Source organism: Glycine max, chromosome 8 (genome assembly GCF_000004515.6).
Source record: "Glycine max cultivar Williams 82 chromosome 8, Glycine_max_v4.0, whole genome shotgun sequence".
NCBI classification, from domain to species: domain Eukaryota; kingdom Viridiplantae; phylum Streptophyta; class Magnoliopsida; order Fabales; family Fabaceae; genus Glycine; species Glycine max.
In genome coordinates, this window is record NC_038244.2 from 8,743,228 (window position 1) to 8,770,188 (window position 26,961).

Genomic DNA, 26,961 nt, shown 5'->3' on the forward strand with positions numbered 1-26,961 from the left:
AGTTTTTAGTTAACTTTTTAATTAGTTTTGTTGAATATAGCCTAAAAAATAATATCAAGAAAGTCTAGTCAAAGTGATTGAGACATGGGTTAAGGATAAAAAAAATCATGTTTTTACTGTGCTTTATTTTTTTCATCATGGAAATGCACTTGACTAACAAAATCATGTTTATGCTTTTACTGTGCTTTATTTTTGTCACGGAGTGTAGACAATGAAATCTATGTTTCTAATGAAAGAGTATTTTTGGAGTACTGTTAAAGGGCATTCAGGTGAATAGTACTAATAACAAAAGTGGTAGTTCCAATAGTAACTCCCCCGGTTTGGCCCAACCCATTTGCACTTGCCTCTATCCAAAAAAACCCTAGACGCAGCAGCGCTTATATATACTGCTACTCTATTTCCTCTCGGATCTCAGTCTCTACCTCAAACCACTCCAGAAAAAATGGCGGTGCCTCTTCTCTCGAAGAAGATCGTGAAGAAGAGGCTGAAGAAGTTCAAGAGGCCTCAAAGTGACAGGAAGATTTCTGTGAAGGTATCCATTCTACCTTTTTTCTTTCTGCTTAATTTACATGCACTTTTTTTTTTTATTCGAAGAAAGTTAAGATGTGTTGTTTGGATGAGTAATTTTGTAATATTACACTGTGTTTGTACGGCATATGGATGTTGAACTTCATGAACTTGTGTTTATTTTCTAATTTTTTGGCTTTAGTTAAGGATGTGATGATAGTATTTTGTCGCCCCAGTCTTAATTTGCACCACTAGGTGTAAATATGGTGATTGACACTATAACTGATCCTGCTATTTTATATGCTCTATCTTGTATTTTTTGTCAATTTTATTTGAATTGGGTAGTTTTTTGTTTTTAATTTCTTCTTGATGTCTCAATTATTATTTGGACCGATGGGATACAAGGTTAATGTTTTAACACCCATTATTACTATATATGTTTATACATGGTGAAAGACAGACTATCGGATCCCATATATCATACATGAATTAAAGTTGTGTCTTGTTTTATGATGTTTTAATTGTTGTGTTTGCTAGGGTTTTCCTTTTTTTTTAATTTTAATTTGAATATGGGATTTGATGACAACTTTTTGACACCCAGTCTTACTTGCTCCATTGGGGGTACTCTGGTGAGAGTTTAGTTGTCTGATCTCTTGAATGGCTGCCTAGCAATTTCTTGTCATTGTCCCATTGATTTCTATGACTTGGAAACAAAGCTATTTAACTGAACAAATTTCCCCTTAAATTTGTTATTTCTACATTATGAAATGTAATTGCAAAGACAAGATATGATGATGTTTATCCATCAATTCTGCAATTGAATGATGATTACTAACATGCACTACCATCTGATCCCTTGCATCTTTTTTCATATGTCATTGTTGTTGAGTAGTCTTGTTTGACTAATTATTAGTGATTACTGCAATTTAGGTTTTCGTTTTTTAATTATTATTTGCCCATGGTATCTGATATCCTGAGTTCGGACTTTTGTCTTGTTATAGCTGGATATCTCGTTTTAAGGGCATATATAAAATTCTTACAGGCCTTGCGACACAGATGGCTTTCTTTGCTATAAGCCTTCTGTTACTATTTTCCTGTTTAAATCTCTTCAATATATTGTTATTTGTCTTCTAAAACGTTTTCATCTAATAATACTTTTTACTATACCAGAAAATTGTTTGATCTGCAATCTGTGATGACATTTCAATAATGTGCTGAGTTTCTGTGATTATTATCCCAAATATCACCATCTTTCGGCTGAGATTGCAGTTCAAATTATTAATCTAGTTTATGAAATTATTAATCTGGTGTGGATAAACAAAGTTCATATTTTCTGACCTGAACTTTTTGATAATACTATTTCAACAGACAAACTGGCGCAGACCAAAGGGTATCGATTCCCGTGTTAGGAGAAAGTTCAAGGGATGCACTTTGATGCCGAACATTGGTTATGCTTCAGACAAGAAGACCCGCCACTATCTCCCGAATGGTTTCAAGAAATTTGTTGTTCACAATGTGAAGGATTTGGAACTGCTCATGATGCACAACAGGTGAATCATTTAGTCCGAATTAGATTTTTAATTCTGATTGTTTTGCATCAAATGTTTTCTGACCACTTGAGTTGTCTTTATTTTAGGACTTACTGTGCTGAGATTGCCCACAATATATCCACAAGAAAGAGAAAAGATATAGTCGAGAGAGCCGCGCAGCTTGATGTTGTTGTGACAAATAAAACGGCCAGATTACGTAGCCAGGAGGATGAATAGTCTAAATGACTGAAATTTACTTATTTGTAGTGAACCTGGTGACACTAGTTGTGACATTGTATTTTGATCATCTTTTATTCTCGTATAAATTGTAGGACTGAAATTTACTTGTTTGTAGTGAACCTGGTGACACTAGTTGTGACATTGTATTTTGATCATCTTTTATTCTCGTATTAATCGTATAAAAAATTGCATTTTGATCATCTTTTTCTCCCGTCGCTTGCCGTGTCAAATTCAATGGCTTCTGGATTTCGGTTTTGGATCTCATTGACCATTTAGATAATAGTATGTTATCAGATAAATATATAAAATTTGTGCCATTGTTATCCTTTAAACCTCACTTTATAAAATGATTCATGTAATTAAGCCAAACCATGTTCGATGATAAGTCAAAGTACGAGTGACTAAACCATGTTCAATGATGAAGTAAATTGTGTACTTAAGCTAAATTACGTGGCATGGAGTGAAGTGTCTACCCCAAAATGGGTATTCCTAGCAGTCAAAAGGATAAGTTATTCCAAATACATAAATACAAAAGTGAAGGAAATATAGATGGATTTGGGGTACACAAATTAGGGTTATGCAGAGCTTGTAGGATTTGAGGTCAAAAAGTTAAGTGGGAAGTTCATTGCATATATTTTAGTATTTCACTATACTACTATACTATATAACTTGGAAAATTTATAATGCAAAGCCACTACCCATCTTAATTTTCAAATAGAATCTTAAAAGGCTTCAGCAAAAACCCTTCTTAATTTTCAATTTGGTATTCTAATGAGAAAAGAGAATGGATTTAGCAGCTTGATTCAATAGAAAGGAAAGAGGGGAGAAAGGGATTCTATAGTATGTATACAAAATCATGGTAATCAACATAAATCATCAATACAATAAAAGAACAAGCAAGTACAACAACAAGCTCATATCTAACCCAATGGTATGAATCTGAAACTGAATCCAAAAGCAAGGCCCTAGTGTACCATGTATTCTGAATAAGCATCAAAATCAGTAGTGCCAACCTGATCAGCATGTATTAACTCCATCCTTGCAATCTTTAGTCAAATTATAGAACGTTTCCACGCGTGTCTTTCCACGGTAAAAGACCTCTGTATCCACTGCAACTCTCATGTACCCATCAAACTCAACAGGCTTTCCACTGTTGAGAAGCGTGGTCTCGTTATACCACTCGCTTGTATTTCCCCACAGCTCCTTATAATCATCAAGCAAATGCACCTTGTAATTTGACCTCAACTTATCAAAGTAATTATAATAAGGCTCATTGGTGGCAATATACAAATGCCTCCAAGGCTGAACCATCCATTTGAGCTTCTCAACAAGAACATCTGGTGACGTATCATAATCCAAATGAGGCCACAGCTCCTTGTTCTGAGCTTTCTCTCCCCGAACCACATGGACCGCATCAAAATCCCAGTCCAACCTTCCACTAATCTCAGTAACAATATTCATCAACCTCTTGGATTTCCACACAGCATGCCAAGGCCTCTGAACATACTGAGCAGCCTCACCTTCACAAACCCTATACCAATAATTCTCAGGCTCTGGCGCATCAAACTGCCTCCATATAATCGTACTCTTATCCTTCTTAAGCTGCATAGGAGTCACCTTGTGATTGACAACCTTCCTAACAGGAACCTTCTTCTTCTTCAAATGCGTTTTATCCCACTTCTTCCAATCCCTCAAGAACTCACCCTCCTCCACAATAGAAGCCGTCTCCTTCAAATGCTCGAAATCAAAGTAGTACCTGAAATCCTTCCCTTCCTCATCCTTGTTACTAGGGTTATAAGTTGAAGCCAAACAAACACTCAAATCCATAACAAAAGTCCTGTTCAAAAACATAGCTTCCCCCAATCCACACAAGAAACTCCACAAATAATGATTCATTCCCTTGCAGTAATCCCCACCTCTCGAGTAGTACAAATACTTCCCATTCCTAAAGTTAGTATCCGATCCCAAAGTCGGAATCGTGTCATTGATCTCATCGTCGCGGGCCGAAGCCCGCGGCGGCAGGGACTTACCACCCCTGCCGGCGCCGGTTCGCGTCACATTCCGGCGAGCATTGGCGCCGGAGTGCCAACCGCCAGCGTGGACCACCTTGTACCTGCAGTCGTCGGTGACGGCGATCTTGAAGCGGCGAAAGTCGCGGTACTTGCGCCAGGAGCGCTCGCGCTTGTTCCGGAAGCGCCATGCGACGTCGCACTCGCCGGGGACGGAGCCGTTCATCGGCGGCTGGTAGTCGAAGAAGGCAATGGACTTGAACGCGCGGAGGTTGAATCTCTGAACGGCAATAAGAACGCGAGGGTTAGAGCAGTTTAGGGTTTCATCGCAGGCAGGGAGAGAGGGAGGCTGCGCGTCGGTGGAGTAAGCGGTAGAGTCGGCGGTGGAATTAACGGTGGAATTGGCGATTTGCTGTTGGGTTATATCGATGAGGGGTTCGGAGGGGGGCGGTGGCGGGAGGGGAGGGTCTTGCGGGGAGGGGGAGAGGTCTTCGCCGGTTCTGAGGACGGAGGAGTCGATTCGGAAAGTGGCGTTTTCTGATTGGGTGAAGAGGTTGGTTAGGGCTGGGGTGGACTGGAGCCATGGGTCTGGGGGCTGGTAGGTTATGGCTATGACGGTGAAGATTAAGACAGAGAAGACGAAGAGGGAGAAGCAGAGGTTGCTAATGAGTTTGATGATGTTTTGGGCAATGGGTTCGGTTCTGTTGCTGCTACTGCTGGAGTTTGAGTCCTTCATTTTTTTCTTCTGAGATCTGAATGTCACAGAAAGGAAAAGAGTTGTTTGGGGTTATGGCTACGCTGGATCTGAATCTGGTGCCTAGTCATTCACTGCTGTGTTAATCTTTACTTACTTCAACTTCACTTCGCTTCTTTTGTTTCCCTTTCAAGCACCGCATTTTCTTCCTTCACACATCAACTTATAATCTACTGCACCAACTTTTATCAACCTTTATCAATTACTACTATAATTAATTATTTTGATTCCAGCTCCTTAGAGAAATTTATTTTAAAATTTTCATATTGCATATGATAAATATTTATTTTATATAATTTAATTTATAATAAATAAGCATTTTTAAATATATAAATTATATTTTAATTTAGAATAAATATACTAAATTATGACATAATTTTAACCAATAGGTTTGTTTCAAGAAATGTGTTAAAAAATATATGTTACTGATACTTCTCATTTAAAGTAGGGTTTTTATTTGGCCAACACACTAAGGATTTGATTAAAACGATAGTGTAAAAGTTTTTCTCACTATTATTTAATTATATATTATTTGTATAATAAATTTGTGAACTTTTAAAAGTCATATTTAAGATGGTTTCTAGTAATTGATTAACACTAATAATATATGAAATTAATCTTAAACTTAGTTTTAAAATATGTAAATCAATGTATTTTGTGTGTTTTATATTTAGAATTATAATTTTAAAAAAATGAATTTTCAATTATGAAGCTTTTTAAGATAATTTAGAATTATGAAGTTAATTTCTTATTGACAAATGCTAACATTGTCTTAGCAATGGGATTTAGGAATTGATTTTATGAAACACTTTATGTCTTGACTCTTGCTTGGGCCTTAAGTGCCATCCAAGGTGCCTCTGTTTTGTTGCCTACTATAAAAGGGGGGAAAATAATCACACACTTTAGGTTCATAATTAGTTACTATATTTCTACGATTCTACTCATTTTATGTCGAACTTGCAGCAAGGTGAGTCGGTGACCCTTCATGCCCAATCTATTTGTCCTCTGTATGAAGAGGTTGTGACTACTTGTGAGAGATGAATTGATTTCCATAGAGATAAATGACCCTTATAAGTTAAAAACTTTTAAAATTTAAAAAGTCAAACAAAGTGCAAGTGACTTTATTCTTGTAGAGCTTCACTATATTTTATACCAATATTCGGACATGAAGAACTATGGAAAACACATTTCAGTCAAAGGCATGATCGTAGTCATGATAACGGAAGTTTTTGTGTATGTAGTGAGCCAACCACCGAGACAGAGCAAATGATAGCACTGCTAGCACAACCATTGAATTTCTTTTTGCCACTGACATTGTACCATGCTTCATGATGGCAACAACCCCAATTGAAGCAACAGATGTGATCTGCAGCATTACTTCAACAACATTGAGGCTCTTATAAAGAGAATTGCAACTCTTGCAATTCACCACATGGGACCAGTACCTGTTCAAATTCATTTGTCATCAACAATGTCAGGACCAGGGAAAGAACATCTGAAGAGGGGCTAAAAAGTTTTTCAAATTTGTTTATTAGTATATATACAATTTATGTTCTTGAAAAGTTGTTAGATGCAGAAATGCACCCTAGAAACCCAGCTTACGACATATATTCGTTTTTGTGATTAATTGCCTTTGTTAACTACTTAGGGGGGGGGGGGGGGGGGGGGGGGGGGAACTTCCCCAAGGTATCAAGCTGATTTTGTGAAACACACATGAAATCACAAAATTTATCTCTTCTGCTTGTGTTCTAGTTACAGAACAACTTTTTTCCTTCTTCATTTGCATAATTATCGTTCTCGCCATTGGTTAAAAATTATTTGAACTAAGTTGTGTTGCTTTGTTTAGAATTTTAAATTGGAAAATTTCTTGATTATGCCGGACATCAGTAAAGATTTATTATAGTCGAGTTAGTATACAATTTGGTCTCTAGAAACAGCAGCTTACTTTGCTTTAGTCCTTGAAAGTTGAAAGTGCCTATCTATAAAAAAATAATCTTGAAAGAGTCAACTCGCTAACAAGTTTACCCTTTTAAGCAGTCAACTTGTAAATAATTTCATCCCCCAAAAGACTAATTTGTATGGACTTTTTCAAGGATCTAAGCAACACAAGTTGCCCCTTCCAAGGACCAAAACGTATTCTAACTCTTTATAACTTTTCCCTGAAAACATGTTAAAGGAAATATTTGAAATATAACTAAATTGAAACTTCCATGTTCAAGAGCAATCTTATATGAGTACCTACCTGTCCATAAGCTGTTCTCTTGGAGGTGTTGGAGGGAGAGCCCCACTATATTTTCCTCTCCAATCAACCTGACCACCTGCATACTTCTTTAACCAAGTTCTATAACCAATAACAAGGGCATCTGACTGTATTGGCACAAAACAGGCTTTGTGCCAATTGTTTTTGTATCGTTTTAATTGCTACATCAGGACCCTGATACTCCAAAGTAAAAGGCACACTAACTAATTATTAGCAGGCCACCCAAATCTGCTTACTAATTTATTTGCAATGAAGAAAACTACTAAATGTTAACAAAATATGGCTTGACCAGAGCATTGTTAGAAGCCATGTTGATGATGAATCGTAAAAAGAAATTAGTGTCAACATCATCCTTCTCAAGGACATCCTGTTGCAGGAAAAAAAAAACATAATCTGTAACATAATATTATTGTTATGTTAGCTTTTCATGCAAGAAGTTATACAATATTAAAGAAATCATTATACATCGATTTTATTTTACCAAGAGTCCATTGCAAAGGAGTTTAAGAAGATGACTTACTATCGGCGAGTCATCGGCGAGAATGGAGAAGAACTAGGAGGATTGGTAGCGAAGGACGTTGGCAAGAGCAATCGGGGAGAGGTGGTCGTTGGCAGCAAGGTAGGCATTAGGGACAGCGAGAATGGAGAGGGAGGAACAGTCCAAGAGATCCACGATGAGGGGCATGGCGAAGGCAATAGGAATAGTATTGTATTTTTACTTTTGTTAGACACTGGACAAAAAGTTTACTGAGGTTCAGTGAGTTACAAGTTTTTGAGTATTTGTTCAGTTTATTATTATTTATTTTGTACTATTCCTCGGTCATTTTTTAAATTAAACATTGAATAAATATTTTTGTCTTGTCCAATCCTTTGTTTATTAGCGAATCAAACGCACCATATGACTAATATTATGGTAAGACAAATGGATACGCCTTGGTATCACTTCATGCACTCAAAAAGCCATAAAAAAACTGTAGTTAGCAACAACGAAAAACTTTAATACATATCTTATCTATTACTCAAAAAACCATTTAAAAAAGATCAAACCTTTGATAGTACACATATCTTTCTCAATAAATTCTAGGATAATCCTGAATGAGGATATTTTAATCTTTCCACCAAAGCTGATAGTGCATAGCTGAAGATAAGAGATTTCAAAAAATTGCTGAACAACAGAAAATTTCAATCTTAAACCAAACTGAACACTGTTAAAGGCAACAATAAAAAAGAAAGTAGGATTTTTTTTTCTTCATATTACCAGTTCTATTTTCTTTTTTGAAACAACATATGTAACATACTTTATAGCTCAAACCAGATTTGGCAATGCAAACCTTGTATAAAAAAATATTGGGAAAAAAGGAGAATACATACCTATACCATAATAATCTAAGTTCTGAAACAAGGAAAAGCAGAACATAAATTCCATTATACAATATGAAAAGCATAAGACAAAACTCACAATGTATATATCCATGATATTGATTCTTGGTTCATACTTTGTAAAAATAAAATATTTAAACAGAAAATAAAAATCGAAACTTACCACCACAATAATCTTCTTACTTCTGTAAATAAAAAGATTTTAACGGAAACGGAAGCGAAAAAAAAGTAAGTCGCAATTTATGCACATATAAGACTGATTCTCAGTTGATACTTTGTAATAAAAAAAAAACATTTAAATGGAAAAAAGGAAAAAAAATCGAAACTTACCGATGCAATTGTCCACAACAAAGGTTTCTCGTGTGCGTAAAGGAGAAGCCGGAATAGAAAGGGGTGGGGGCAAGAAGGAGAAGCAGGAAGAAGAGGGGGAAGAAAGCCAAGGGGAGTGTGCAGTTATCAATTAGCAAAAAGATGAGTAGTGAGTAATTATTCAGTTTGGAAGGATGTTTCAACAAATTATAAATTTAGAATCACTCATAGAAAATATTATATAAATTTCTTATGACATTAGAGGATAAAAGTATAAAAAAAGAAGTAAAAATCAAACAGAAAGTATTCCCTTTTATGCATTGTTATACACATGGATTATAGATACTTGGACAGTTGCACGTATAAGAAAATTCAATTCAGTTAAATTTGCATAAATAAAATTTTGTTAAGATTGATAGGCAAGAAACATTTTCCTACCTCAAATATGGATAATCCCTTTATAGTCTGCAAGTTGGAAAACCAGCAGTATATGAGATGAAGTAGTTACAAATTTATCCACTCAGCCACTCCTGAGTCGTCAGGTGCTTTGAGTAAATCTAATTGATTGGGTGGAGCCGATACAAGTGAAGGACTCTTGGATTGGAAAACTAATAATCAAGGTATCTATTCTTCCCATTCGGCCTACAAAGGTTTCACTTTTCATATATGGATGGAGTTAGTGTTTTATTGATTGTTTTGGATATTGAGTACAGCCTGTTGTGCTTGGGGAGCTGGTTCGATCCATGATTGGGAATTGGTATAGTTGGAAAATGGTTTTATTTTTATGCTTTGGTGGTTCTATCTTAATTCTTAAAGGGATTATTTAGTATTTATCTACTCGTGTTAAATATATATATTTCATAACCCCTTTTATGATTAATGTATTTATCATGTGTACTGTTGTACTTCTGGTACCTCTTTCTAATATAAATGACAAAAAATAATGTGTAACCGATGAATTGTCCCAAAGCCACGTGGATGATTAAGAGTTTGGAACTATAAATGGACAAACAAACGAAGGACTATGTTTAATCACCTATATGTTTAAAACGTACAAATCAAATTTGGATTATTTACAAAGTACTATTTTCCCAATTTTAAATTACTTGCCATTTAGGCCCGTTGAAAAAGATTAACTAATCAATTCAAACACTTCAGTTTCATAATTAGTTACAACATTTTTATTTATCGTATTTTTTTTATCAATATTAATAAGGAGATTCTAACGTCCCTCCAACGGCTACTCTCTCCCAAGTCCCAACTGCCAAGCCCCCTGATGATTTTCCTACTTATTATATTTTTCTATTTAGTCCCTTATTTTATTTTATTTTTATGTATTTTAGTCTTTTATCTTTTAAAAAATTCATAGTAATCCTTTACTCTTTCTAACACGGTTAATAGTTTAAAATATGGACAGTTAAAAATAATCACAAAATCACAATAGATAGATTCCCTTTCTCACTTAACTCTTTGTATGGAGAGATTCTGACAGATTATTTCCATGGAGGTAAAAGACCATTTTAAATTAACTTCTAAAATTAAAGTAAAATAAAGTGCAAGTGACTTTATTCTAGTGGAGTTTCAGTATAGTCTATACATATATTTGGACTTGAACTATGGAAACCACATTTTAGCGGAAGGCATGCTCGTAGTCATGATAACGGAAGTTTTTGTATATGAAGTGAGCCAACCACCGAGACAGTGCTAATGATAGCACTGCTAACGCAACCATTGAATTTCTTTTTGCCACTGACATTGTACCATGCTTCATGATGGCAACAATCCCAATTGAAGCAACAGATATGATCTGCAACATTACTTCAATCACATTGAGGCTCTTATAAGCAGAATTGCAACTCTTGCAATTCACCACATGGGACCAGTACCTGTTCAAATTCATTTGTAATCAACAATGTCAGGACCAGGGAAAGAACATCTTAAGAGGGGCTAAAAAGTTTTTCAAATTTGTTTATTAGTATATATACAATTATGTTCTTGAAAAGTTGTTAGATGCAGAAATGCACCTTTGAAACCCAGCTTACGACATAACTTCATTTTTTTTGTGATTACTTGCCTTTGTTAGCTACTTAGGAAAAAAAAAACTTTTTAAGGTATCAAATTGATTTTGTGAAACACATGAAATTTCTCTCTCCTGCTTATGTTGTAGTTACCGTCTTACAGAACAAGTTTTTCTTTCTCCACTCATATACTTATATTATATGCCTCTAGTCATTGGCTAAAAATAATTTGTAACACTTGCCAATAAAAGTCATTTACTAAGCTGCATTGCTCTGTTTAGAATTTTAGACTTTAGATTGATAAAAATTCTTGATTATGATTTATGGTGGACTTCAGAAAAGATTTATACTCGATTTAATATACAATTTGGTCCCTTAAAGTGACAACTTGTGCTGCTTTAGTCCTTGAAAGTGCCTGTCTATACACTTTTGATCCTTGAAAGTGTCAACTCGCTAACAAGTTTATTTGCCCTTTTAAGATGTTAACTTGTAAATAATTCCACCCCTCAAAGGACTAATTGTATAGACCTTTTCTGAGACCAAAGCAACACAAGTTGCCACTTCCAAGTTCCAAGGACCAAAACGTTTTTAAGTTAGTTTTTATTTATTTATAGTTTAAAAGCTTCTTTAAACTTTTTGAGAGCAAGAGAAGTATCGCTGTGACAATCAAATCGTGAGCCTTTAAAAAAGCTCCGTGAAAGCTCAAAATAAGCTACACCTTATAGCTTTTACATAAGCTACTTTTACTAATAAGTGTTTGGCCTAACTTTTACTTATAAGTAGAAATTAAGCTCAAACTAAGCTGAGCCAAACATACCCTAACTTTACACTTAAAACATATTAAAGGAAATGGCCAATCTATTTGAAATATAACTAAAATGAAACTTCCATGTTCAAATGCAATCTTATATGAGTACCTACCTGTCCATAAGCTGTTCTCTTGGAGGTGTTGGAGGGAGAGCCCCACTATATTTTCCTCTCCAATCAACCTGACCACCTGCATACTTCTTTAACCAATTTCTATAACCAATAACAAGGGCATCTGACTTTGTTGGCACAAAACAGGCTTTGTGCCAATTCTTTGGACCAATATCAACTATTTTTTGTTCCTATAAAAAGAATTTGACAACCAGATGTGAGGAATCAAATTAAATTGTTTCCCAGGGAAATATTACTAAGAAAATAAAACAGGCCAGAAAAGAAGAAAGAAAGGCACCCAATTTTGGTTAAATGTAGAACATAATACCGGTGGCAACTGGTTGATTAAACATAAATTATTAAGACTTTGCATCATTGTTGAGTAAAAATGATTCACCCTTCTAAGAGATATTCAATCATAAAAGCTGAAGCAAGGGTGGAATTATATTGAAGCAGACTATATTGAAGAGTTATTTCGTAGCCCATTATTGGGACGCAATCCCTCAACAATTCGACCAACAGAAAAATAATTTAGGTAGGAAATATGGATATGCAGTTACAATTTACATTTAACTTGAAAAGTTCATCTGTTCACCCAAGGCTAAGAAAAATTGGTTTGAAACTATCTATTCAAGTTAGAAGAATATAAAGAATCTGTGATAATTAAAGAAACTAATATAAATAATCAATTACAAAAAATTAGAGAAAAAGATTTTATACATCAATAGCCTGAGTGCAAATGCAAGGATAAAGTCAACCTGGCAACTACTATGTATAATAGTAACAAGAATTTGTGGTGAAAATATCATCAACTAATATTTTGATCAAAATTTTCGTTGCAAATGGCCTTATAGGTTAATCAGGAAAAAGACAAGCTGAATAACCCAATCCATTAAAAAAAAATGGCAGTTATTGAATTTGATATTGTTATGATGCAATAATAACAACCAGTATCTTTCTTTTATTGATTTTTATGAGCAAAAGAGGGAGATGTAAATCATAAGGTTCAAGCAAGATGAATGAAATGAAAGAGTACCTCGGGTATTATTCAACAGAACTTATAATAATTTGAAGAGGAAAAAGTAGAGAAATGGAACCAAGTATTCAACAGGACAAATAGTTTATAAATGATAACTGATAGGAAATACCTCAACATGGAGAAGATATAAATCTGAATCTAGAATCCGGTTTTGTCCAACATGAAATATCCATCGTGGCACAATTTTGTCAATCCACACTCCAAAGTTTCTTGGGAAGCACCATATCAATCTGCTTTTACCAGGACTAACCGGAACACAAACAAAGATTAAAGCAAACTTCTTCTGAGCTGATGATTTCTGCATTATATTTAACACATTATGCAACACCCTTAACAAAAATTGCCTGCATATTGTTTCTGATCTAAAGATAATATCTACTCAGCATGTTACCTGAGTTTCAGCAGATGAGGCAGGTTGATCTGAATCAGTATATACATAAAAAATGCATGGTGGCATAAATTTACTTTTACTCCAACCCTGATTTGCAGTAAAACCATTGATATCTAACGTTTCAATAGACAATTCAAGTGGCCTGCCCCCTTCTCTATCAACTTTCACTGTTAATAAGCTCTACATATGTAAGTGTCATATATAAAGTAAACAGAAATTTACTGAAGATCTGAGAAAAAATATAGGAACACACTCTTTTAATCACACTCTCTACTATTGGCTAAAATTTAGTGAAAATCACAATTTTGTTAGTCCTGCTTCTTATGTAAGGAGTCTCACTTATAATTTTGTAGTTTCCAATAAATTTTAACCCATAGTAGAGTGTTAGAAGAAGTGTGTTGGTAGCACTCCTCTATATCTTATATGCCTACCTTTTGGTTTCGGAGTACGCATTAGTCCATAGTGTGCATATGGAACATGTGCAGGGTCCATAAGATTTTCTATCAGTACTTCATACCTGAAATTGCATGTTCATTTTGTGAGAAAGATACACTAAGTGGGGATTCTTGAGAATATGGTTTTCACCCCTAGCATGCAAATTATTTTCTTTTCTCTTGCGGAGATTACTACATTCATGTCAAAGAAGAAAGAGAGAAAAAACTGTTGGATATGCATATTGTAATGCTTGTGTTTTCATCTTCCAGAGTCAGATGAAATAATTATACCAATTACAAAAGGAAAGAAAAAACATTAGAGGTGCTTCAGTTAAAAGAAAGTGAGCCACATACAGATGTTTAGTTCTACAACACAGGAAAGATCATAATAGTCTTAAAATCATACCCATAAGAAATGTCTCTGTTTCCCATTAATTTAGTATACGATGGATCATCTAATTCTGGTATGTATGGGGGTCTTTTTCTTGTAATAATATCTTTGTATTGAGGATCAGTATTGGGCCAGAACCACAAGATATCATTCTGTACAGTACTTGGGTAAGCAGCTACACATGCTTTTTTGGACGTATGTACCTGCACATTTTTTTCAGCTAAATTTAATGAGCACTAGATTGTCCCATTTGTATGAATAAGAAGCTAGCATATAGAGCATTTTAGGCTGAGAGGAAGACAACAAACAATGGAAGAGTCAATCTACTGCTAGGTGCTACCCTTCTATATCCTTAGTTTTGGTTGATTGCTCAAGCGATTACAAGTTGAAGAAACTTAGAAGCATTTAAAATTTTTGAAAAGAAAAATGGTTAAACGAAACTCCAACTTTGGGTCATATGTGACTTAATTCCTGAGTTTCATATGGGTCACAGAACCTACTCATTCTTTACTAAATGTGCAAAAGACCTCATTCAACAAAGTATCAACATACATTCATCCGGCTAATGGATAAAGTGTAAAAAGGACTCAAATTTTGAGTTGTGTGTGATTTACCTGAGTTTTTAAGAGGGTAAAAAAATTAGGTGTAGGAGTCATGTACTGACTTAACCCAATTGGACCTTTCAAAGCACAAAACTGAACCATGTACATTTTTGCTTTTTTGAAACACTAGAAGTTTTGTGTTGTGTTAGTTGCTCACCTTTTGTATTCAGTAAGTTGACTATGTACTATAAACTGAAGTTGAATGGTGCACGTTGACTTTCAAAACTACAAGTCAACTTTCATGGTAAGTGGTTAAAGTAGACTTATGTAAGACTAAATTGTCACACATCAAGTAAAGAATAAACTGTTCTTTTAAACGTGGGGGGAATGTAACTCATACATTTTCAATTAAGAGGGAAATGAAAAACAAAGTACAAATCTACAGAAACATAACATTGTATCAACAAAAAGAGGAAGAAGAGGTGGCCATGAGTGACATGCCTAGTGGCCAAGGGTAGTTTGAAGCATTAGTGAGATGTACAACCAATGACCTAACTGAGAAAGTACACCATCAGTTCATTCACAAGTCACAAGCCACTACTTACGTTCCACGCATCAACATAATATGATCTCACCTTCAATATTGCACGTTTCAAAACATGAAATCATGACAAGCTAAAATTAATGGCCAGGAAATGAATAAATGGTACATGCAAATCCTAATCCTTTGATTGAAAAAACGGCTGAAAAGTATGCATTTTCATATGCGCTCTGGCTACTTACTACACAGGAAATGAAACATAAAAAAATATAGAATTTGGAAGCCATATTACAACAAAATACATTAACTACAAATTATGACCAAGAGGAATTACCGGAGGGCCATCAGGGGGTGCCTGGGGAATGAGCTTGCATTCTCCTTTGCCATTGAAACACCAACCATGGTACACACACTGCAACCTGCCCCATTGATCAATCCTTCCATCAGACAAGGGTGCTAATCTATGAGGACAAGCATCATCATGAACCTGCCAAACACCCTCATTCCTATCCCACCACACAACCACATCAATTCCCAACACCCTCTTCCCATGAGGCTTCCTCTTGTCAAGGTCACAAATTGGCATCAAAGGGTACCAGTGAGAGTACCAGTCAAATTTCTCTGCATGACTTTCAAATTCTGGCTCAGCCTCCTCAGGTTGGTTGTTGCTGGATTCTGTCAATGGAGGGGGTGACAAGGCAGTGAAAAGCTTGGATTTTGAAGCGCCCCTGAGAACCAATGAAACTGGTGAAGCCACTTGGTTGCTCAAGAATATAGATTTCCTAAATGAGTTTGGTGTTTCATGTGCTGTCGGGATGTGAAGTGTGCCAACAGAAAAAGCATACACAGCTTCCATGTTCCTTTCTGCAATCCAGAAGGAACAAGAGTGTACAAGAAGAGAGGAAAGTGGCAACACACAATGGACAATGCTTCGACTTAAAACTAGAGGTTCACGTTTTAATGTTTTATGTTCATTCTTATGTGATGCTGAAATTCAACGTGAAGTTCATGTGTTGCCAGTTGTCACCATCAACCAAGTGATTTTGGCTTGGTAATGACTTTGTAATAAGGACCATATCGCTTTGACTTTCTGGCATTTGATGAATTATCACGAAGCCACGTGGATGATTAAGAGCTTGGAGCCATGAATGGACAAGAACAAACGAAGGACTATAATCTTCTATATGGTTAAAACTTAAAAATCAACTGTACAATTCTGATTCTGATACGACTCTTCCCATTAGGCCCGTGGAAAAAGTTTTACTAACCAAAATGCTTTTGTTCTTTCGAATTTTATTTTGTTTTCTTTTATATTAATTTTTTTATTTAAATTTAAAAATATAGATAAAAGAAACCGGGCTCATCAGGGCTGGGACACTAGTTCCAGTTCCATACAGCCCATTCCAAATTGCTCCACCCTCTTAATTTGGGCCTTTGTTCCTCCTCAATCAATTCACAATAAAAATTAAAGCTGATAAAAGTAAAACAAGAGATTCTGCTTCTGCATCTTCCATGATCCTATTTCTGTGATGAACCCGGATGAGTGTTGATGAGAAAACAAAGGATAGAGGGAGATCTGTTTAAGTTTGAAAACATCTCTTCGTCACAGTCTTTGTTCTTTCTAGTTTTATCTCTTTTGTTGTTGTTGGAAGGAACCCGACACAACTTTACACAGTTTACACAGATCTGTTCCTTTTTGACACTGTCAACAGAACTATCCTTTCATTCACTGCCGCCAGGTACCGGTTTCTTCTCGTTTTCCCTCTACCACTTCATTCACAATTTACACCTGATCGTGATGCCCCAACTCGTGGCTCCTCTTCCCATTATTTTTTTGGTTATATGCATCTGCGCTCTCCTCACCGATACTATACTATTCTTAATATTCATTCGGGTCTTGCCCTCTTCTTTTTCTCCCTTTCTATCTCTCTTTTTTCGCTCAAAGTTTTGGTTTTTAAATTTGTTCTGGTTGAATATTTTCAAGGAACTTATGGGGTAATTAGTTGCTGTTGGATCAGTTTATTTTTCCGTTTTCGTTCTCTTTTTAGCTTTTAATAACTGTGTGTGCATCTTTTCTGATTTTTAGTCTCATGGGTTATGCCAAAATGTCATCTTTTTTTTTTGTTATATTCCTTCTTTTTGTTATGCAATGGCAGTGATGATAACTTGAAGAAAGAATCAGATATGGAGGGTGATCTTCAAAGGGCTCTATCTTTGCGCCTAAATCGTAGAGGAGACCGAAGTAATCAAAGTCCTGCTAAAGGTGAGGAAGGATTCTTGAAAACTGTTTTGGTTCTTTTATCTGTTGAGAAATCTCTCTTTTCTTTGTTTCTTTTCCAGATGATATGACAGTGAAGGACATAGTTACTTTGGCCCTGGCAAATAAACTTAGTTTGTTTGTTGGTGATGCAGATTTTGAGGTGGGCTTCTTTTCTTCAGGGAGGGTACCTCAGGATTACCCCATGAAGATTGTTTGGAAAAAAGGGTTTGTTCGGTTGGTTCTTGTAGCAGGGATCTTGTGGATGTTATTAATTCTTCTTGCATTATTGTTCCATATATGGTCTTGTCAAACTTCCGTCTCCTTTTTATCAGGTTAGTAAAGTTTTTAATAAATTTGGTTACTTTTTTGAAATCTTCTCAAGTTTACCTCTTGTTGATAACTACCACTTTATTATAATAAGTGATAACATAGACTCTTCATCCAACTGTCTATTCTCAATGTGATATTTTGAGAATTGGGTTTAAGGGAACATCACGTCGCTTTATATTTTAACTAGATCTTTGTAGCTGTCTGTGCCTGATGGTTTTAGTTGTTCCTGGTACTAGAAAACCAACGTGTACGTGAAGTTTCTTGCCATTCATAGATGTTGGCTTTTGAAAAGGACAGTTTGGAAATTCATTTTTCACTATAGATAAGTCTCCTCTCTCATATCCATAAGTTCAACTCACAGCTTAATTCTTTAGCAGTATTTACTGTGGAATTAGAAGGTTAGGAACTCTATAATTTCTAGTTGAAAATAAGAATAGTATAATATATCTAGGTACAGAGGGCAAGCTCTGGCGCAATGGAAAAGTTGCGCCTTGGTGACCGGTTGGTCATGGATTCAAATCCAGAAATAGCCTCTTTGCACATGGAAGGGTAAGGCTGCACACAATAGCCCTCTCCCATACTTTCGCCCAGGAGCCTTCTGGTATTGGGGTATATTAGTTGTTTTCTGTTACAGGGGTACATTAGTTAGTATAAAATATCTAGATACAGAAAATTGAATTTAATGTGATGTTTTCTTGTTACTTTTTGTCTCTCTTTGATGGTATTTGTAAGGGGAACTAGGACTGCACTTGTATTATATTTAGTTAATTGAAACTAACTTTGAAAATACAAATATCTACAATCTGATTGGCGAATTTAGATGCAAATTTGCTATGGGTAGAAATGTTGGATGATAACTTGATGGGAGGTTCTGTTAGGTTATTAGAAGACATACTTCAAGGAATGCTTGTTCAATATAAATATTCTGTCTTTTATTTTTTTTCCACCAAAGTTGACTACATTTCTGAAAATATAGCATTTTTCTGCTTGACCTGCAGCTATGTGTAACAAAGATAGCAAGGTTTTCAACATGTTAGACAATATGGGACTTGTATCAAAACCTCACAGTAAGATTTTGGCGGTTTTGCCTCCATCCCTTCTTTTTGGACTTCACCAAATGATAACTGTGTGTTTGATATTGATTCTGCCTATATTCATTAGGATGTCCAATTCCTCTTTCCAATGACCCTGATAAAATAGTTATCCCAACTGGAAGAACTCCCAACGAAACTGTCAAAAATCTGTCATATGTTATGGAAGATGAGGTTCCACATAGTGAAGCTCAGTCATCTCCTCTATTTGGAGGCCATCCAAGTTGGAAACAAAGGGAGGAAAGTTTTAAACTAAAGTCAAATATGAAGGTAAATTAATTAGCATGATTTGATCAAGTTCATTTTAATTGCAAATGCTTCACAATTTTGCAAGATTATAGTTGTCACAATTAACAAGTCATGTATTCCCATTTGCTCTGCCCATTAGGTGCATTGTGGATTCATCCAAGGTGGTGGTGCTGAAATGAATCGTGTAGACATCAAATATGTCAAGAAATGCAAATTTGTTGTTGCATCTGGAATTTTTGATGGCTATGATTTACCTCATCAACCATCAAATATAAGCCTTCGCTCAAAGGAGCTTTTTTGCTTCCTTATGGTTGTGGATGAGGTATCTCTAAAATTCATGAGGGAAAATGGTACGGTCAAAGAAGACAGAGCTGGTGGAAAATGGGTGGGAATATGGAGACTTGTTCTTCTTAAGCATCCTCCTTATGATGAACCAAGAAGGAATGGGAAGGTTCCCAAAATTTTAACCCACAGGTTGTTCCCTCAAGCACAGTATAGCATTTGGATTGATGGTAAAATGGAGCTGATAGTAGATCCATTGCTAATCCTTGAGAGGTACTTATAACCGTTTAAATATTTTATGCCTAATTTTTATGATAACATCAACACTTTAATCTTTTTTTTTTTTTCTGGATAGATATTTAAACTGCTATCCTTTCGTTACTTGAGAAATCTTAGAAGGATAAGGGGGGGGAAGCCATTTTATAATTTTGAATTTGATACATTTCATGTGCTTATCAGTTACCCAAAAAACATTATGCGGCACTCTGATTGAAGGGCTCAATCTAATGGATGTCTTTTGTGTTTCATTTTTCTCTTACATAAGCTTTGGATATTTACAATCATTAAGTTGTGCATTATACAAGCAAAATATTGGTTTGGTAGGGACTTCCTTGTCATGTGTTTCTGGATTTTCTTTTGGGATAGCAATTTATTGAATCATGATGTTAGGTTTTCTATGTTGCCCCTTGTGATTTAGTTTGACACTAACTCCCCTCCTCTCTTCCCAAATAAATGAAAATGGTACCTGAAACCGATAAGCTTAAAACTTTCTAGCAGAATGGATAGCTTTTTTCTTTATTCCTGGAGTTACTTCCCTTGCGTTTATTTGCACATGACACTTTGATAACCGGTGTTGTATAACGGCATATCTTATTCCTTTTGAAAGCACTAATTCATACAATTGTACATACCATGAAGGATATTAGTGTACAAAATACAAATATAATGCAGGGGATAACTTTGAATGTATATTTCTATTACAAGTTTCAACCAACAGGAGAAACCACACTGAAACTATTGTTATAAACTCTCCCATTGAAGTTTCATGTTAGAGCTTACTAACTACATCTGTATTGTTGAAAAACTCCTGATCATGTCTGCGCAAGCCTTTCTGTGACTTGTGATGACTGTAACCTTGTAAAACTACCATAATTATGCAGATACCTGTGGCGAGGCAAGCATACGTTTGCCATTGCTCAACACAAGCATCACCGTAGTATATATGAGGAGGCTGATTCAAACAAGAGGCGAAAGCGATATGCTCGACCCCTTATTGATCTCCACATGAAAATCTATTATTATGAGGGAATGAAGCCATGGAGCTCAAATAAAAAGACCAATAGTGGTAAGACAGGAAACGGGACCTGCTGGTTTTGTATTTTATGTTTACTGTTTGATATCAACAATTTCGGTAAGAGGAAACAGGATCACTTCTTCGATCCTTATACATATTGTTTTGTCACATTTCTGTTAATTTTCTAATATTGTTCAAATTTGTTCCATATACAACAATAACAACAATAGCCTTATCCCAATAGATGATGTTGACTACATATATCACATGATGTTATTGGGTTCATTTAAAAACCAATTTCTTAGGGATATTATGAGCTGTATAATTATGTAAGCGTTAACCATTGTATTTATGACTCTAATTATAAATGAAACTCTCTGTTGTATAGTTAATACACATGGATTCATTCAAATGTTCTCTTGTTCCTCTCTATCAACAATAATGTTTGGTGATGTCATATTGTTAACTACAATATATGATGTTTCAGATGTACCAGAGGGAGCCGTCATCATTCGGGAACACACTGCCATAAATAACTTATTTAGCTGCTTGTGGTTCAATGAGGTTCACCTCTTCACTCCCAGAGATCAACTGAGTTTTGGCTATGTTGCATACAGATTGGGGGACGCGTTCAAATTCTTCATGTTTCTCAACTGTGAATACAATTCACTGTTTGTGTTGCACCCTCACACAAGAGAGCACTCTTCTCCCATAGAATGGGTTAAACAGTTGGATGAACTTAAGAAAGGCAATTTAAAAGAAAGTAGGGGAGGACTAGGCTTGTTTACCCCTTATCCTGGGGATCTTGATTCTGTTGTTCTGCCAAATGTAACAAGAACATCAAAAGCAGGCTGACATTTTGTTTATTGTTTAACATATTCATTTTGTCATGTATTTTTTTTTCCAAGAATTTCTTGATCTTTATTTTGCTTAATCTTAATGAAAGTAAAGATAAGGCTCTTCAAATTTATTTGTTTTTTTAAAAGTAAAGAGCCTTTATAATATCCTTCCACGAGTCTTTGAGATATAACTTATGAGTTGTGTTTGGTAATAGTATTAGTATGGTAGAACACGTAGTATTTTGTGATTCCTTTTAAGGTTATGGATCAATTTGCATTATGTCCATAGTACTTCACTAATCTTCACATGACTTTATTATGAAAAATTCTTACGGGAGTTTGTTTCACGGAATCGTACTAGATTTTTGAGAATATGAAGATGGGAATATATTTTTTTTCATGTTTGTTAAAAAACTAATAGAAAAATATTCTCAGACATGTTCCATGAAAATGAGATTCTCATACTCATTTTATTTTTGTATTGATTTGATTCCCATGAAAGGAAGGTGGAAATGTGAATTCTTGTGTGGTAAAAATCTGATTTATCATGCAAAAATACTATTACATCCTTGTTACTAATATTCATTACTTCACTACTTTTTAACTTACCTATCAATTCTATTATTTATGCTATTAGATATTTCCCCCTATGTAAATCATAATTTTACTTTACATCTTTTATGATTTTTTTTAGTATGTTTTCTATCCTTTAAGTCAAAATTGTACAACATGTAAAATATCTTTAATTGTGTTTTAAGTTCAAATTTAATTTCATATATGTATGTTTGAATAAAGTATGAAGTTGGTGTCATGTAAGATCAATTCATGGTATAATTTTTTCTTTTTAACCACATATTTTCTACTAGAAATAATCTTGATAAAGTTATTTCTCTAAATATTTAATATAAGTGTGTACCCACTGATGCATCGGAAATAAAAATGCTAATGAAAAGGAAAAATGGACATCCATTAGTAATGGAAAGGAAGGGACATTAAATTAGTCAAATGAAATGTTTAAAGATAAAGGATGATATCATTCAAGAAATTTGCAAATGCTGTGGTACATTACCATTTAATTTGCTCGGATCTTAGGTTCAAATTGCTAATGTTAAAAAGAAAACTAATCTGGTAAAAATCCACTTTTAATCCAATGTTAAAAGATATTATTAATTAGATATTCGAAACCACTTACTTGTATATTGTATAGTTATTGATAACAAATTTTATATATATATATATATATATATATATATAACAGGTGAACAAGAGATGAGATTGCACTTTCATATGTGATGGTTAGACAAAAAGCACTTACTAATTTTTTTCTTATTAACAATTCAGGTGAAAATATTTTCTTAAAATCTATTGAAACTAATGATGTAATTAAAGGTATCAAGCAAATGTTTGAATTATAAGATTTGTGGTAAGAAAAAAATGTTTTTTTTAATGAAACAAAAAAAAATGTTAAAGAAGAGAACTAAATTAATTTTGGCCTTGTTAGGGCCAAAATAGTCCATCCTTAGAATTTAGATGAAAAACAAACAAAAATAGTTAGAAAAATATTTCGTAGTTGCTAACGATCTACTTTGAGCATGCAAGAATCATTAAATTCCAATAAAACGATTTCGTTGAAATAAAACGAAGTTAAGCGGTAGTTTGAAGTATCTTTCCATAACGGAAAGCAGAAGTAAACATCTGTAATTATATGAAACAGACTAGCTTGTATCCATTGCCATTCATCATTGGTGGTTGTTTGTCGACCAGCTTTGATCACGCCAGCGTAATTGACGACCAGGGAACCTTCCAGATGAAGAAATGTTGCTCTGGGGATTAGTCTGAGTACCTTGTGAGGCCCGAGGCATCCTTGTTGAAGATGTGACCTCTGCACTGAGGTCTCTATACTGATGCTCATTGCGAGGCGTTCTTAAAGATGATAAATTTGTTCTCCATCTAGCCGTACGATTTGCCTCTGCCTCAAGATCACGGGATGATAAATACGGAAAATTGCTTCTCACTCTACTTCTGGCAATTCTCTCCAGTTGATGCACTGAAGGTAAATTGGATCTCCATCTAGCTGATTGACTTGTCTGTGTATCATTTGATACCCTGTTTGTTGTTCCAGACCTTCTGTCATATAATGGAACTCTGTGTCTCGAATTAGTCAACAAACTAGCCATTCGGTTAACATCTTCAATAGAGATAAATATTTCATACAAGAATGAGGACATCAAGTCAGCAAGACCCCCAGTCAAAATGGTATCTCTATTGTAATCTGCACCAGAACTTGCATGGATTGAGCTAAAAAGATCTCCCAAACCCCTTTCTTGTTCCATCCTTAACCAATCACATTGTCGCGAGGGATCCACCTCTGATGGTCGAACAGAAGGATGCTCAGACCTAGCATGCTTCCTGAGTTCTGGATATGTCCCCTGGAATTCACATGTTTCGGAAGAACAACTCCTTAGTTTAGAATTCATATACCTTCGAGCAGGCTCCAAAACCATATATCCATATATTTCTCCACGGCAAAGAGGGCAAATGAGCTTTGGTTGTAACTGGCTCCCACATTGAGCAGGGTGCCAAGACTCTGACTGAATTTCTCTACTATGTGAGACTCTGCCTGTGACAGGAATTTCTTGCAGTACTTCTGATGAGAGATGAGAAGCAAAGGACTTACAAAACTGGTCAAGGCAGTTGGAGTGGCGGTAACTGGTATTGCACATGTAAGGAAGACAACCCTTCTCATAGGAAGAACATTTCAAAAGAACACCATTGTGAGGGGGTTCCATGCAAATAGGACATCTAGCTTCCTCCCATTCTTTCATTTCATCAGCCGATTCCAACAAATTCATAGGTTTATGCAGCTCAATGTTTTTGGAGTTGGATGGGTAAGGATACGGTCTATTACAATCAGTAGACAGGGACTTCAATCTTCTAACTTTAGGCATTTTGAAATTCAAGATGCTGCTAAAAACAAAATCTTCCTTATTTCAAACAACCAAAACAATAAACAGATTACGTAATGAAATAGTAATTAAATAATTAAAGTGTAACAGGTCTTTTATATTGATAAGATCCACTCTTGATATCATTAGAATTCTTTACCTCTTTATCCTGACACAATTTGTATACAAGAAAAGAGTAATTGATTCTTATATCTATTCATAAGTATTGAGGTTTTGAAAATTTCATCAACCTAGCCAACTCTAGTAGGAAAATTTGAACTTTGGATTCTGCTTACCCGTAAAATTATTTTTTTAACTTCAGACAATAGTCTCTTAACCCCCAAAAGTTCCCTCTTCAAAAATACAGATAGAAATTGATAACTCTCTCTAAGGTCAAGTCCTTTGTTTGGGGGCAACAATACTCAACAGGATTAATACAAATGATTTGCTGCATAAGTGGGAGGCATTGATAGCTCTTTATCCCGACATGCATGTTCTCTAAACAATTTACTCTTTCAACATAAGGTAACTTTCAACGAAACAACATTTTTTAAATTCTAGTGCCCTTGGCAATCACTGGGTGCGTCTATTCCTTCCACTTCCGAGTAGTTTTAGGTTTTTACTATAAAGAATTGGGCATAAAAAACAAAAAGTGCCGTGTTTTAAGAATCAGGCCCTAACAATCTAACACCTCCAAGAATAAAGTAACGGCTTAAAGATCTTGCCCGTAACAATGCAGTGTGCCTTACGAAGAAAAAGAATCTAACAAAAGTAAATCCAAAAGAAAATACGCCTTGAAAAAATGTTTCATGATTGCATGCGGTGTAGCAATTGAATTAATCACTAATCAGACAGTTTTTTAAAAAAAAAATCAAAGAACACAACAATCAAGCCAAGCGAATAATCTAATTTGTTTAGGCGGCATCACAAATGAATTGGATATTGAACAAGAATGCAATGAGGAAAAAGAATTAATAATTGAAAGAGGAAGAGTACAAGAATTAGGGTTAACCTGGAAAGTGGTGCAGTGGAGATTGCGACGAATAGGGATGAGATGAGGATTTGCGATCAACAGAACAGCCAAAATAAAAAGGGGGGGTTGGTTGGTTCGGTTTTGAAATTGAGAGTGGAGACCAGAACTTTCCAACTCCTGATTCGATTTAAATTGAGTTCAATCGTAGACTTTCATCGCTATATAAATATTCTTATTCAATTTAATTTGGTCTTTTGTCCTTATCTTTATCTTATTTTAAAAGAGAAATAAAACATGACAACATAATCTAGTCATAATCTTTTTTGACAAACTAATATAATGAAACTATAGTGCTTAATTACCGATTTTTGACATTAATATAATGATAAAAAATAATGTAATGAAATATTTTTAAATATCTTTTGCCTAAATTAATTAATTTTACTTATGTTTGAGATCTGAAAAAGTATCAAACTTAACATTTTATCCATAAAGAAAAAAAAAGTGTATAAATAAACATGTGCTGAGAAGAAGAAAAATTATTAAACCCCAAAATAATACATAACAAAAAAGCATACGTATAAACATGCATTAAACAATAAATAATAATAAATTAAAATTAATATACATATCAATATCAATATATAATAAGAAAAATTATAACTTTATATCAAATTTAGCATCTTACCCAAAAAAAATTAAAAAATGCAAACACAAAACAAAAGAAAAAAAAAATTAGGGTACTTGAGCACGGCTGAAACCACCATGTAACAGTGTATTCGCATTTTGTTTTCAAGATGCTAACTTTGATATATTACAAAAAAAATTCTTTTACTATATATTGTTGTGTCGATATGTTTACGTATGTTGCAACAACAGCAAAAAATGTTTACGTATGTACTGCATTAAAGTTGACATATTGTTACAATTTCTTTTTATCTGTTTATATTTTTGGGCAAGACATTAAGTATTATAATTTATTAATTTACTTTTACTCAATGTGTATTTTTCATTTTGCATAAACTAAAATTAACATATATATCAATTCATAGTAAGAATTTTTTTATAATATATTAAATTTAACTTAATAAAAATGCAAATACAAGCACATTAGTGTCTATGTTTTTGCTAGTATAATTAAAATTTATGATAAAATAAAAATTCACAAAGAAGATTATTTATTTGTTTTTTTTTTCTTATCAAATTTTCCTGGCTGGCCTTCCTCTTTTTCTCTTATGTTCTTAAAAAAAAAAAAAAAAAGGTTCAAGGACTCTTCTCGATTTTTCGTAGTCCGCAGGTCCCCTAAATTATTGTGCTTGTCTTGTCTGATCATGAAAAATACTTTTGGGCTAGGTGAGCTAATTTGAGCTATAGTTAAGTATCTCCTTTACTCTCTACATGTAATGCAATCAACTACCTATTATATTCTCTCTTTT

General features: G+C 34.6%; 6 protein-coding genes and 4 non-coding genes across 14 annotated transcripts; 6 read left to right on the top strand and 4 right to left on the bottom strand.

The window, feature by feature from the left end:
- The first annotated feature begins 413 nt into the window (after positions 1-413).
- On the top strand, positions 414-2,476 carry LOC100802667 (60S ribosomal protein L32-1-like). Its single transcript, NM_001255379.2, is given in 3 exon segments — positions 414-532; positions 1,876-2,057; positions 2,144-2,476. Coding segments are annotated over 3 exon segments (402 nt in total). The 5' UTR covers positions 414-442; the 3' UTR covers positions 2,274-2,476.
- Positions 714-796, top strand: LOC113002478 (small nucleolar RNA U31b). The gene has a single exon (XR_003268038.1). It is a non-coding gene; the product is annotated as a small nucleolar RNA U31b (small nucleolar RNA).
- LOC113002482 (small nucleolar RNA U31b) lies at positions 1,080-1,159 on the top strand. The gene has a single exon (XR_003268041.1). It is a non-coding gene; the product is annotated as a small nucleolar RNA U31b (small nucleolar RNA).
- Positions 1,289-1,365, top strand: LOC113002460 (small nucleolar RNA Z195/SNORD33/SNORD32 family). The gene has a single exon (XR_003268022.1). It is a non-coding gene; the product is annotated as a small nucleolar RNA Z195/SNORD33/SNORD32 family (small nucleolar RNA).
- Positions 1,692-1,775, top strand: LOC113002463 (small nucleolar RNA Z196/R39/R59 family). The gene has a single exon (XR_003268024.1). It is a non-coding gene; the product is annotated as a small nucleolar RNA Z196/R39/R59 family (small nucleolar RNA).
- Positions 2,477-3,136: 660 nt separating the features above from the next.
- LOC100801063 (uncharacterized) lies at positions 3,137-5,208 on the bottom strand. Its single transcript, XM_003531194.5, has one exon. The coding sequence runs from the start codon at positions 5,019-5,021 to the stop codon at positions 3,294-3,296; it is 1,728 nt and encodes a 575-aa protein (XP_003531242.1). The 5' UTR covers positions 5,022-5,208; the 3' UTR covers positions 3,137-3,293.
- An 877-nt stretch (positions 5,209-6,085) lies between these two features.
- On the bottom strand, positions 6,086-7,609 carry LOC102669508 (protochlorophyllide-dependent translocon component 52, chloroplastic). The gene is made up of 3 exons (XM_026129394.2): positions 7,589-7,609; positions 7,282-7,460; positions 6,086-6,484 (listed from the first exon to the last, which is right to left on the bottom strand). The coding sequence occupies exons 1-3, from the start codon at positions 7,607-7,609 to the stop codon at positions 6,229-6,231; spliced, it is 456 nt and encodes a 151-aa protein (XP_025985179.2). The 3' UTR covers positions 6,086-6,228.
- Positions 7,610-10,412: 2,803 nt separating this feature from the next.
- LOC100800521 (protochlorophyllide-dependent translocon component 52, chloroplastic) lies at positions 10,413-16,226 on the bottom strand. Its single transcript, XM_003531193.5, has 7 exons — positions 15,597-16,226; positions 14,195-14,382; positions 13,786-13,871; positions 13,355-13,521; positions 13,073-13,261; positions 11,928-12,115; positions 10,413-10,874 (listed from the first exon to the last, which is right to left on the bottom strand). The coding sequence occupies exons 1-7, from the start codon at positions 16,116-16,118 to the stop codon at positions 10,619-10,621; spliced, it is 1,596 nt and encodes a 531-aa protein (XP_003531241.1). The 5' UTR covers positions 16,119-16,226; the 3' UTR covers positions 10,413-10,618.
- Positions 16,227-16,524: 298 nt separating this feature from the next.
- LOC100801610 (probable hexosyltransferase MUCI70) lies at positions 16,525-21,644 on the top strand. Of its 2 annotated transcripts, XM_014778883.2 has the most exons (8): positions 16,525-17,001; positions 17,419-17,525; positions 17,675-17,854; positions 18,851-18,919; positions 19,014-19,213; positions 19,332-19,747; positions 20,635-20,819; positions 21,256-21,644. In XM_014778883.2, exons 2-8 carry the CDS (start codon positions 17,447-17,449, stop codon positions 21,621-21,623), a joined length of 1,497 nt encoding a protein of 498 aa, XP_014634369.2. In that variant the 5' UTR covers positions 16,525-17,001; positions 17,419-17,446; the 3' UTR covers positions 21,624-21,644. The 2 variants fall into 2 exon arrangements, with proteins under 2 accessions (XP_014634369.2, XP_014634370.2); XM_014778884.2 differs by lacking the exons at positions 16,525-17,001; positions 17,419-17,525 and adding an exon at positions 18,089-18,401 and having other exon boundaries at positions 17,713-17,854.
- Positions 21,645-23,211: 1,567 nt separating this feature from the next.
- On the bottom strand, positions 23,212-25,727 carry LOC100804071 (uncharacterized). Of its 4 annotated transcripts, none has more exons than XM_041018106.1 (2): positions 25,565-25,727; positions 23,212-24,508 (listed from the first exon to the last, which is right to left on the bottom strand). In XM_041018106.1, exon 2 carries the CDS (start codon positions 24,457-24,459, stop codon positions 23,347-23,349), a length of 1,113 nt encoding a protein of 370 aa, XP_040874040.1. In that variant the 5' UTR covers positions 24,460-24,508; positions 25,565-25,727; the 3' UTR covers positions 23,212-23,346. The 4 variants fall into 4 exon arrangements, with proteins under 4 accessions (XP_040874040.1, XP_006585161.1, XP_014634371.1 ...); XM_006585098.4 differs by having other exon boundaries at positions 23,212-24,574; XM_014778885.3 differs by having other exon boundaries at positions 23,212-24,587.
- Between the last annotated feature and the right edge of the window lie 1,234 nt (positions 25,728-26,961).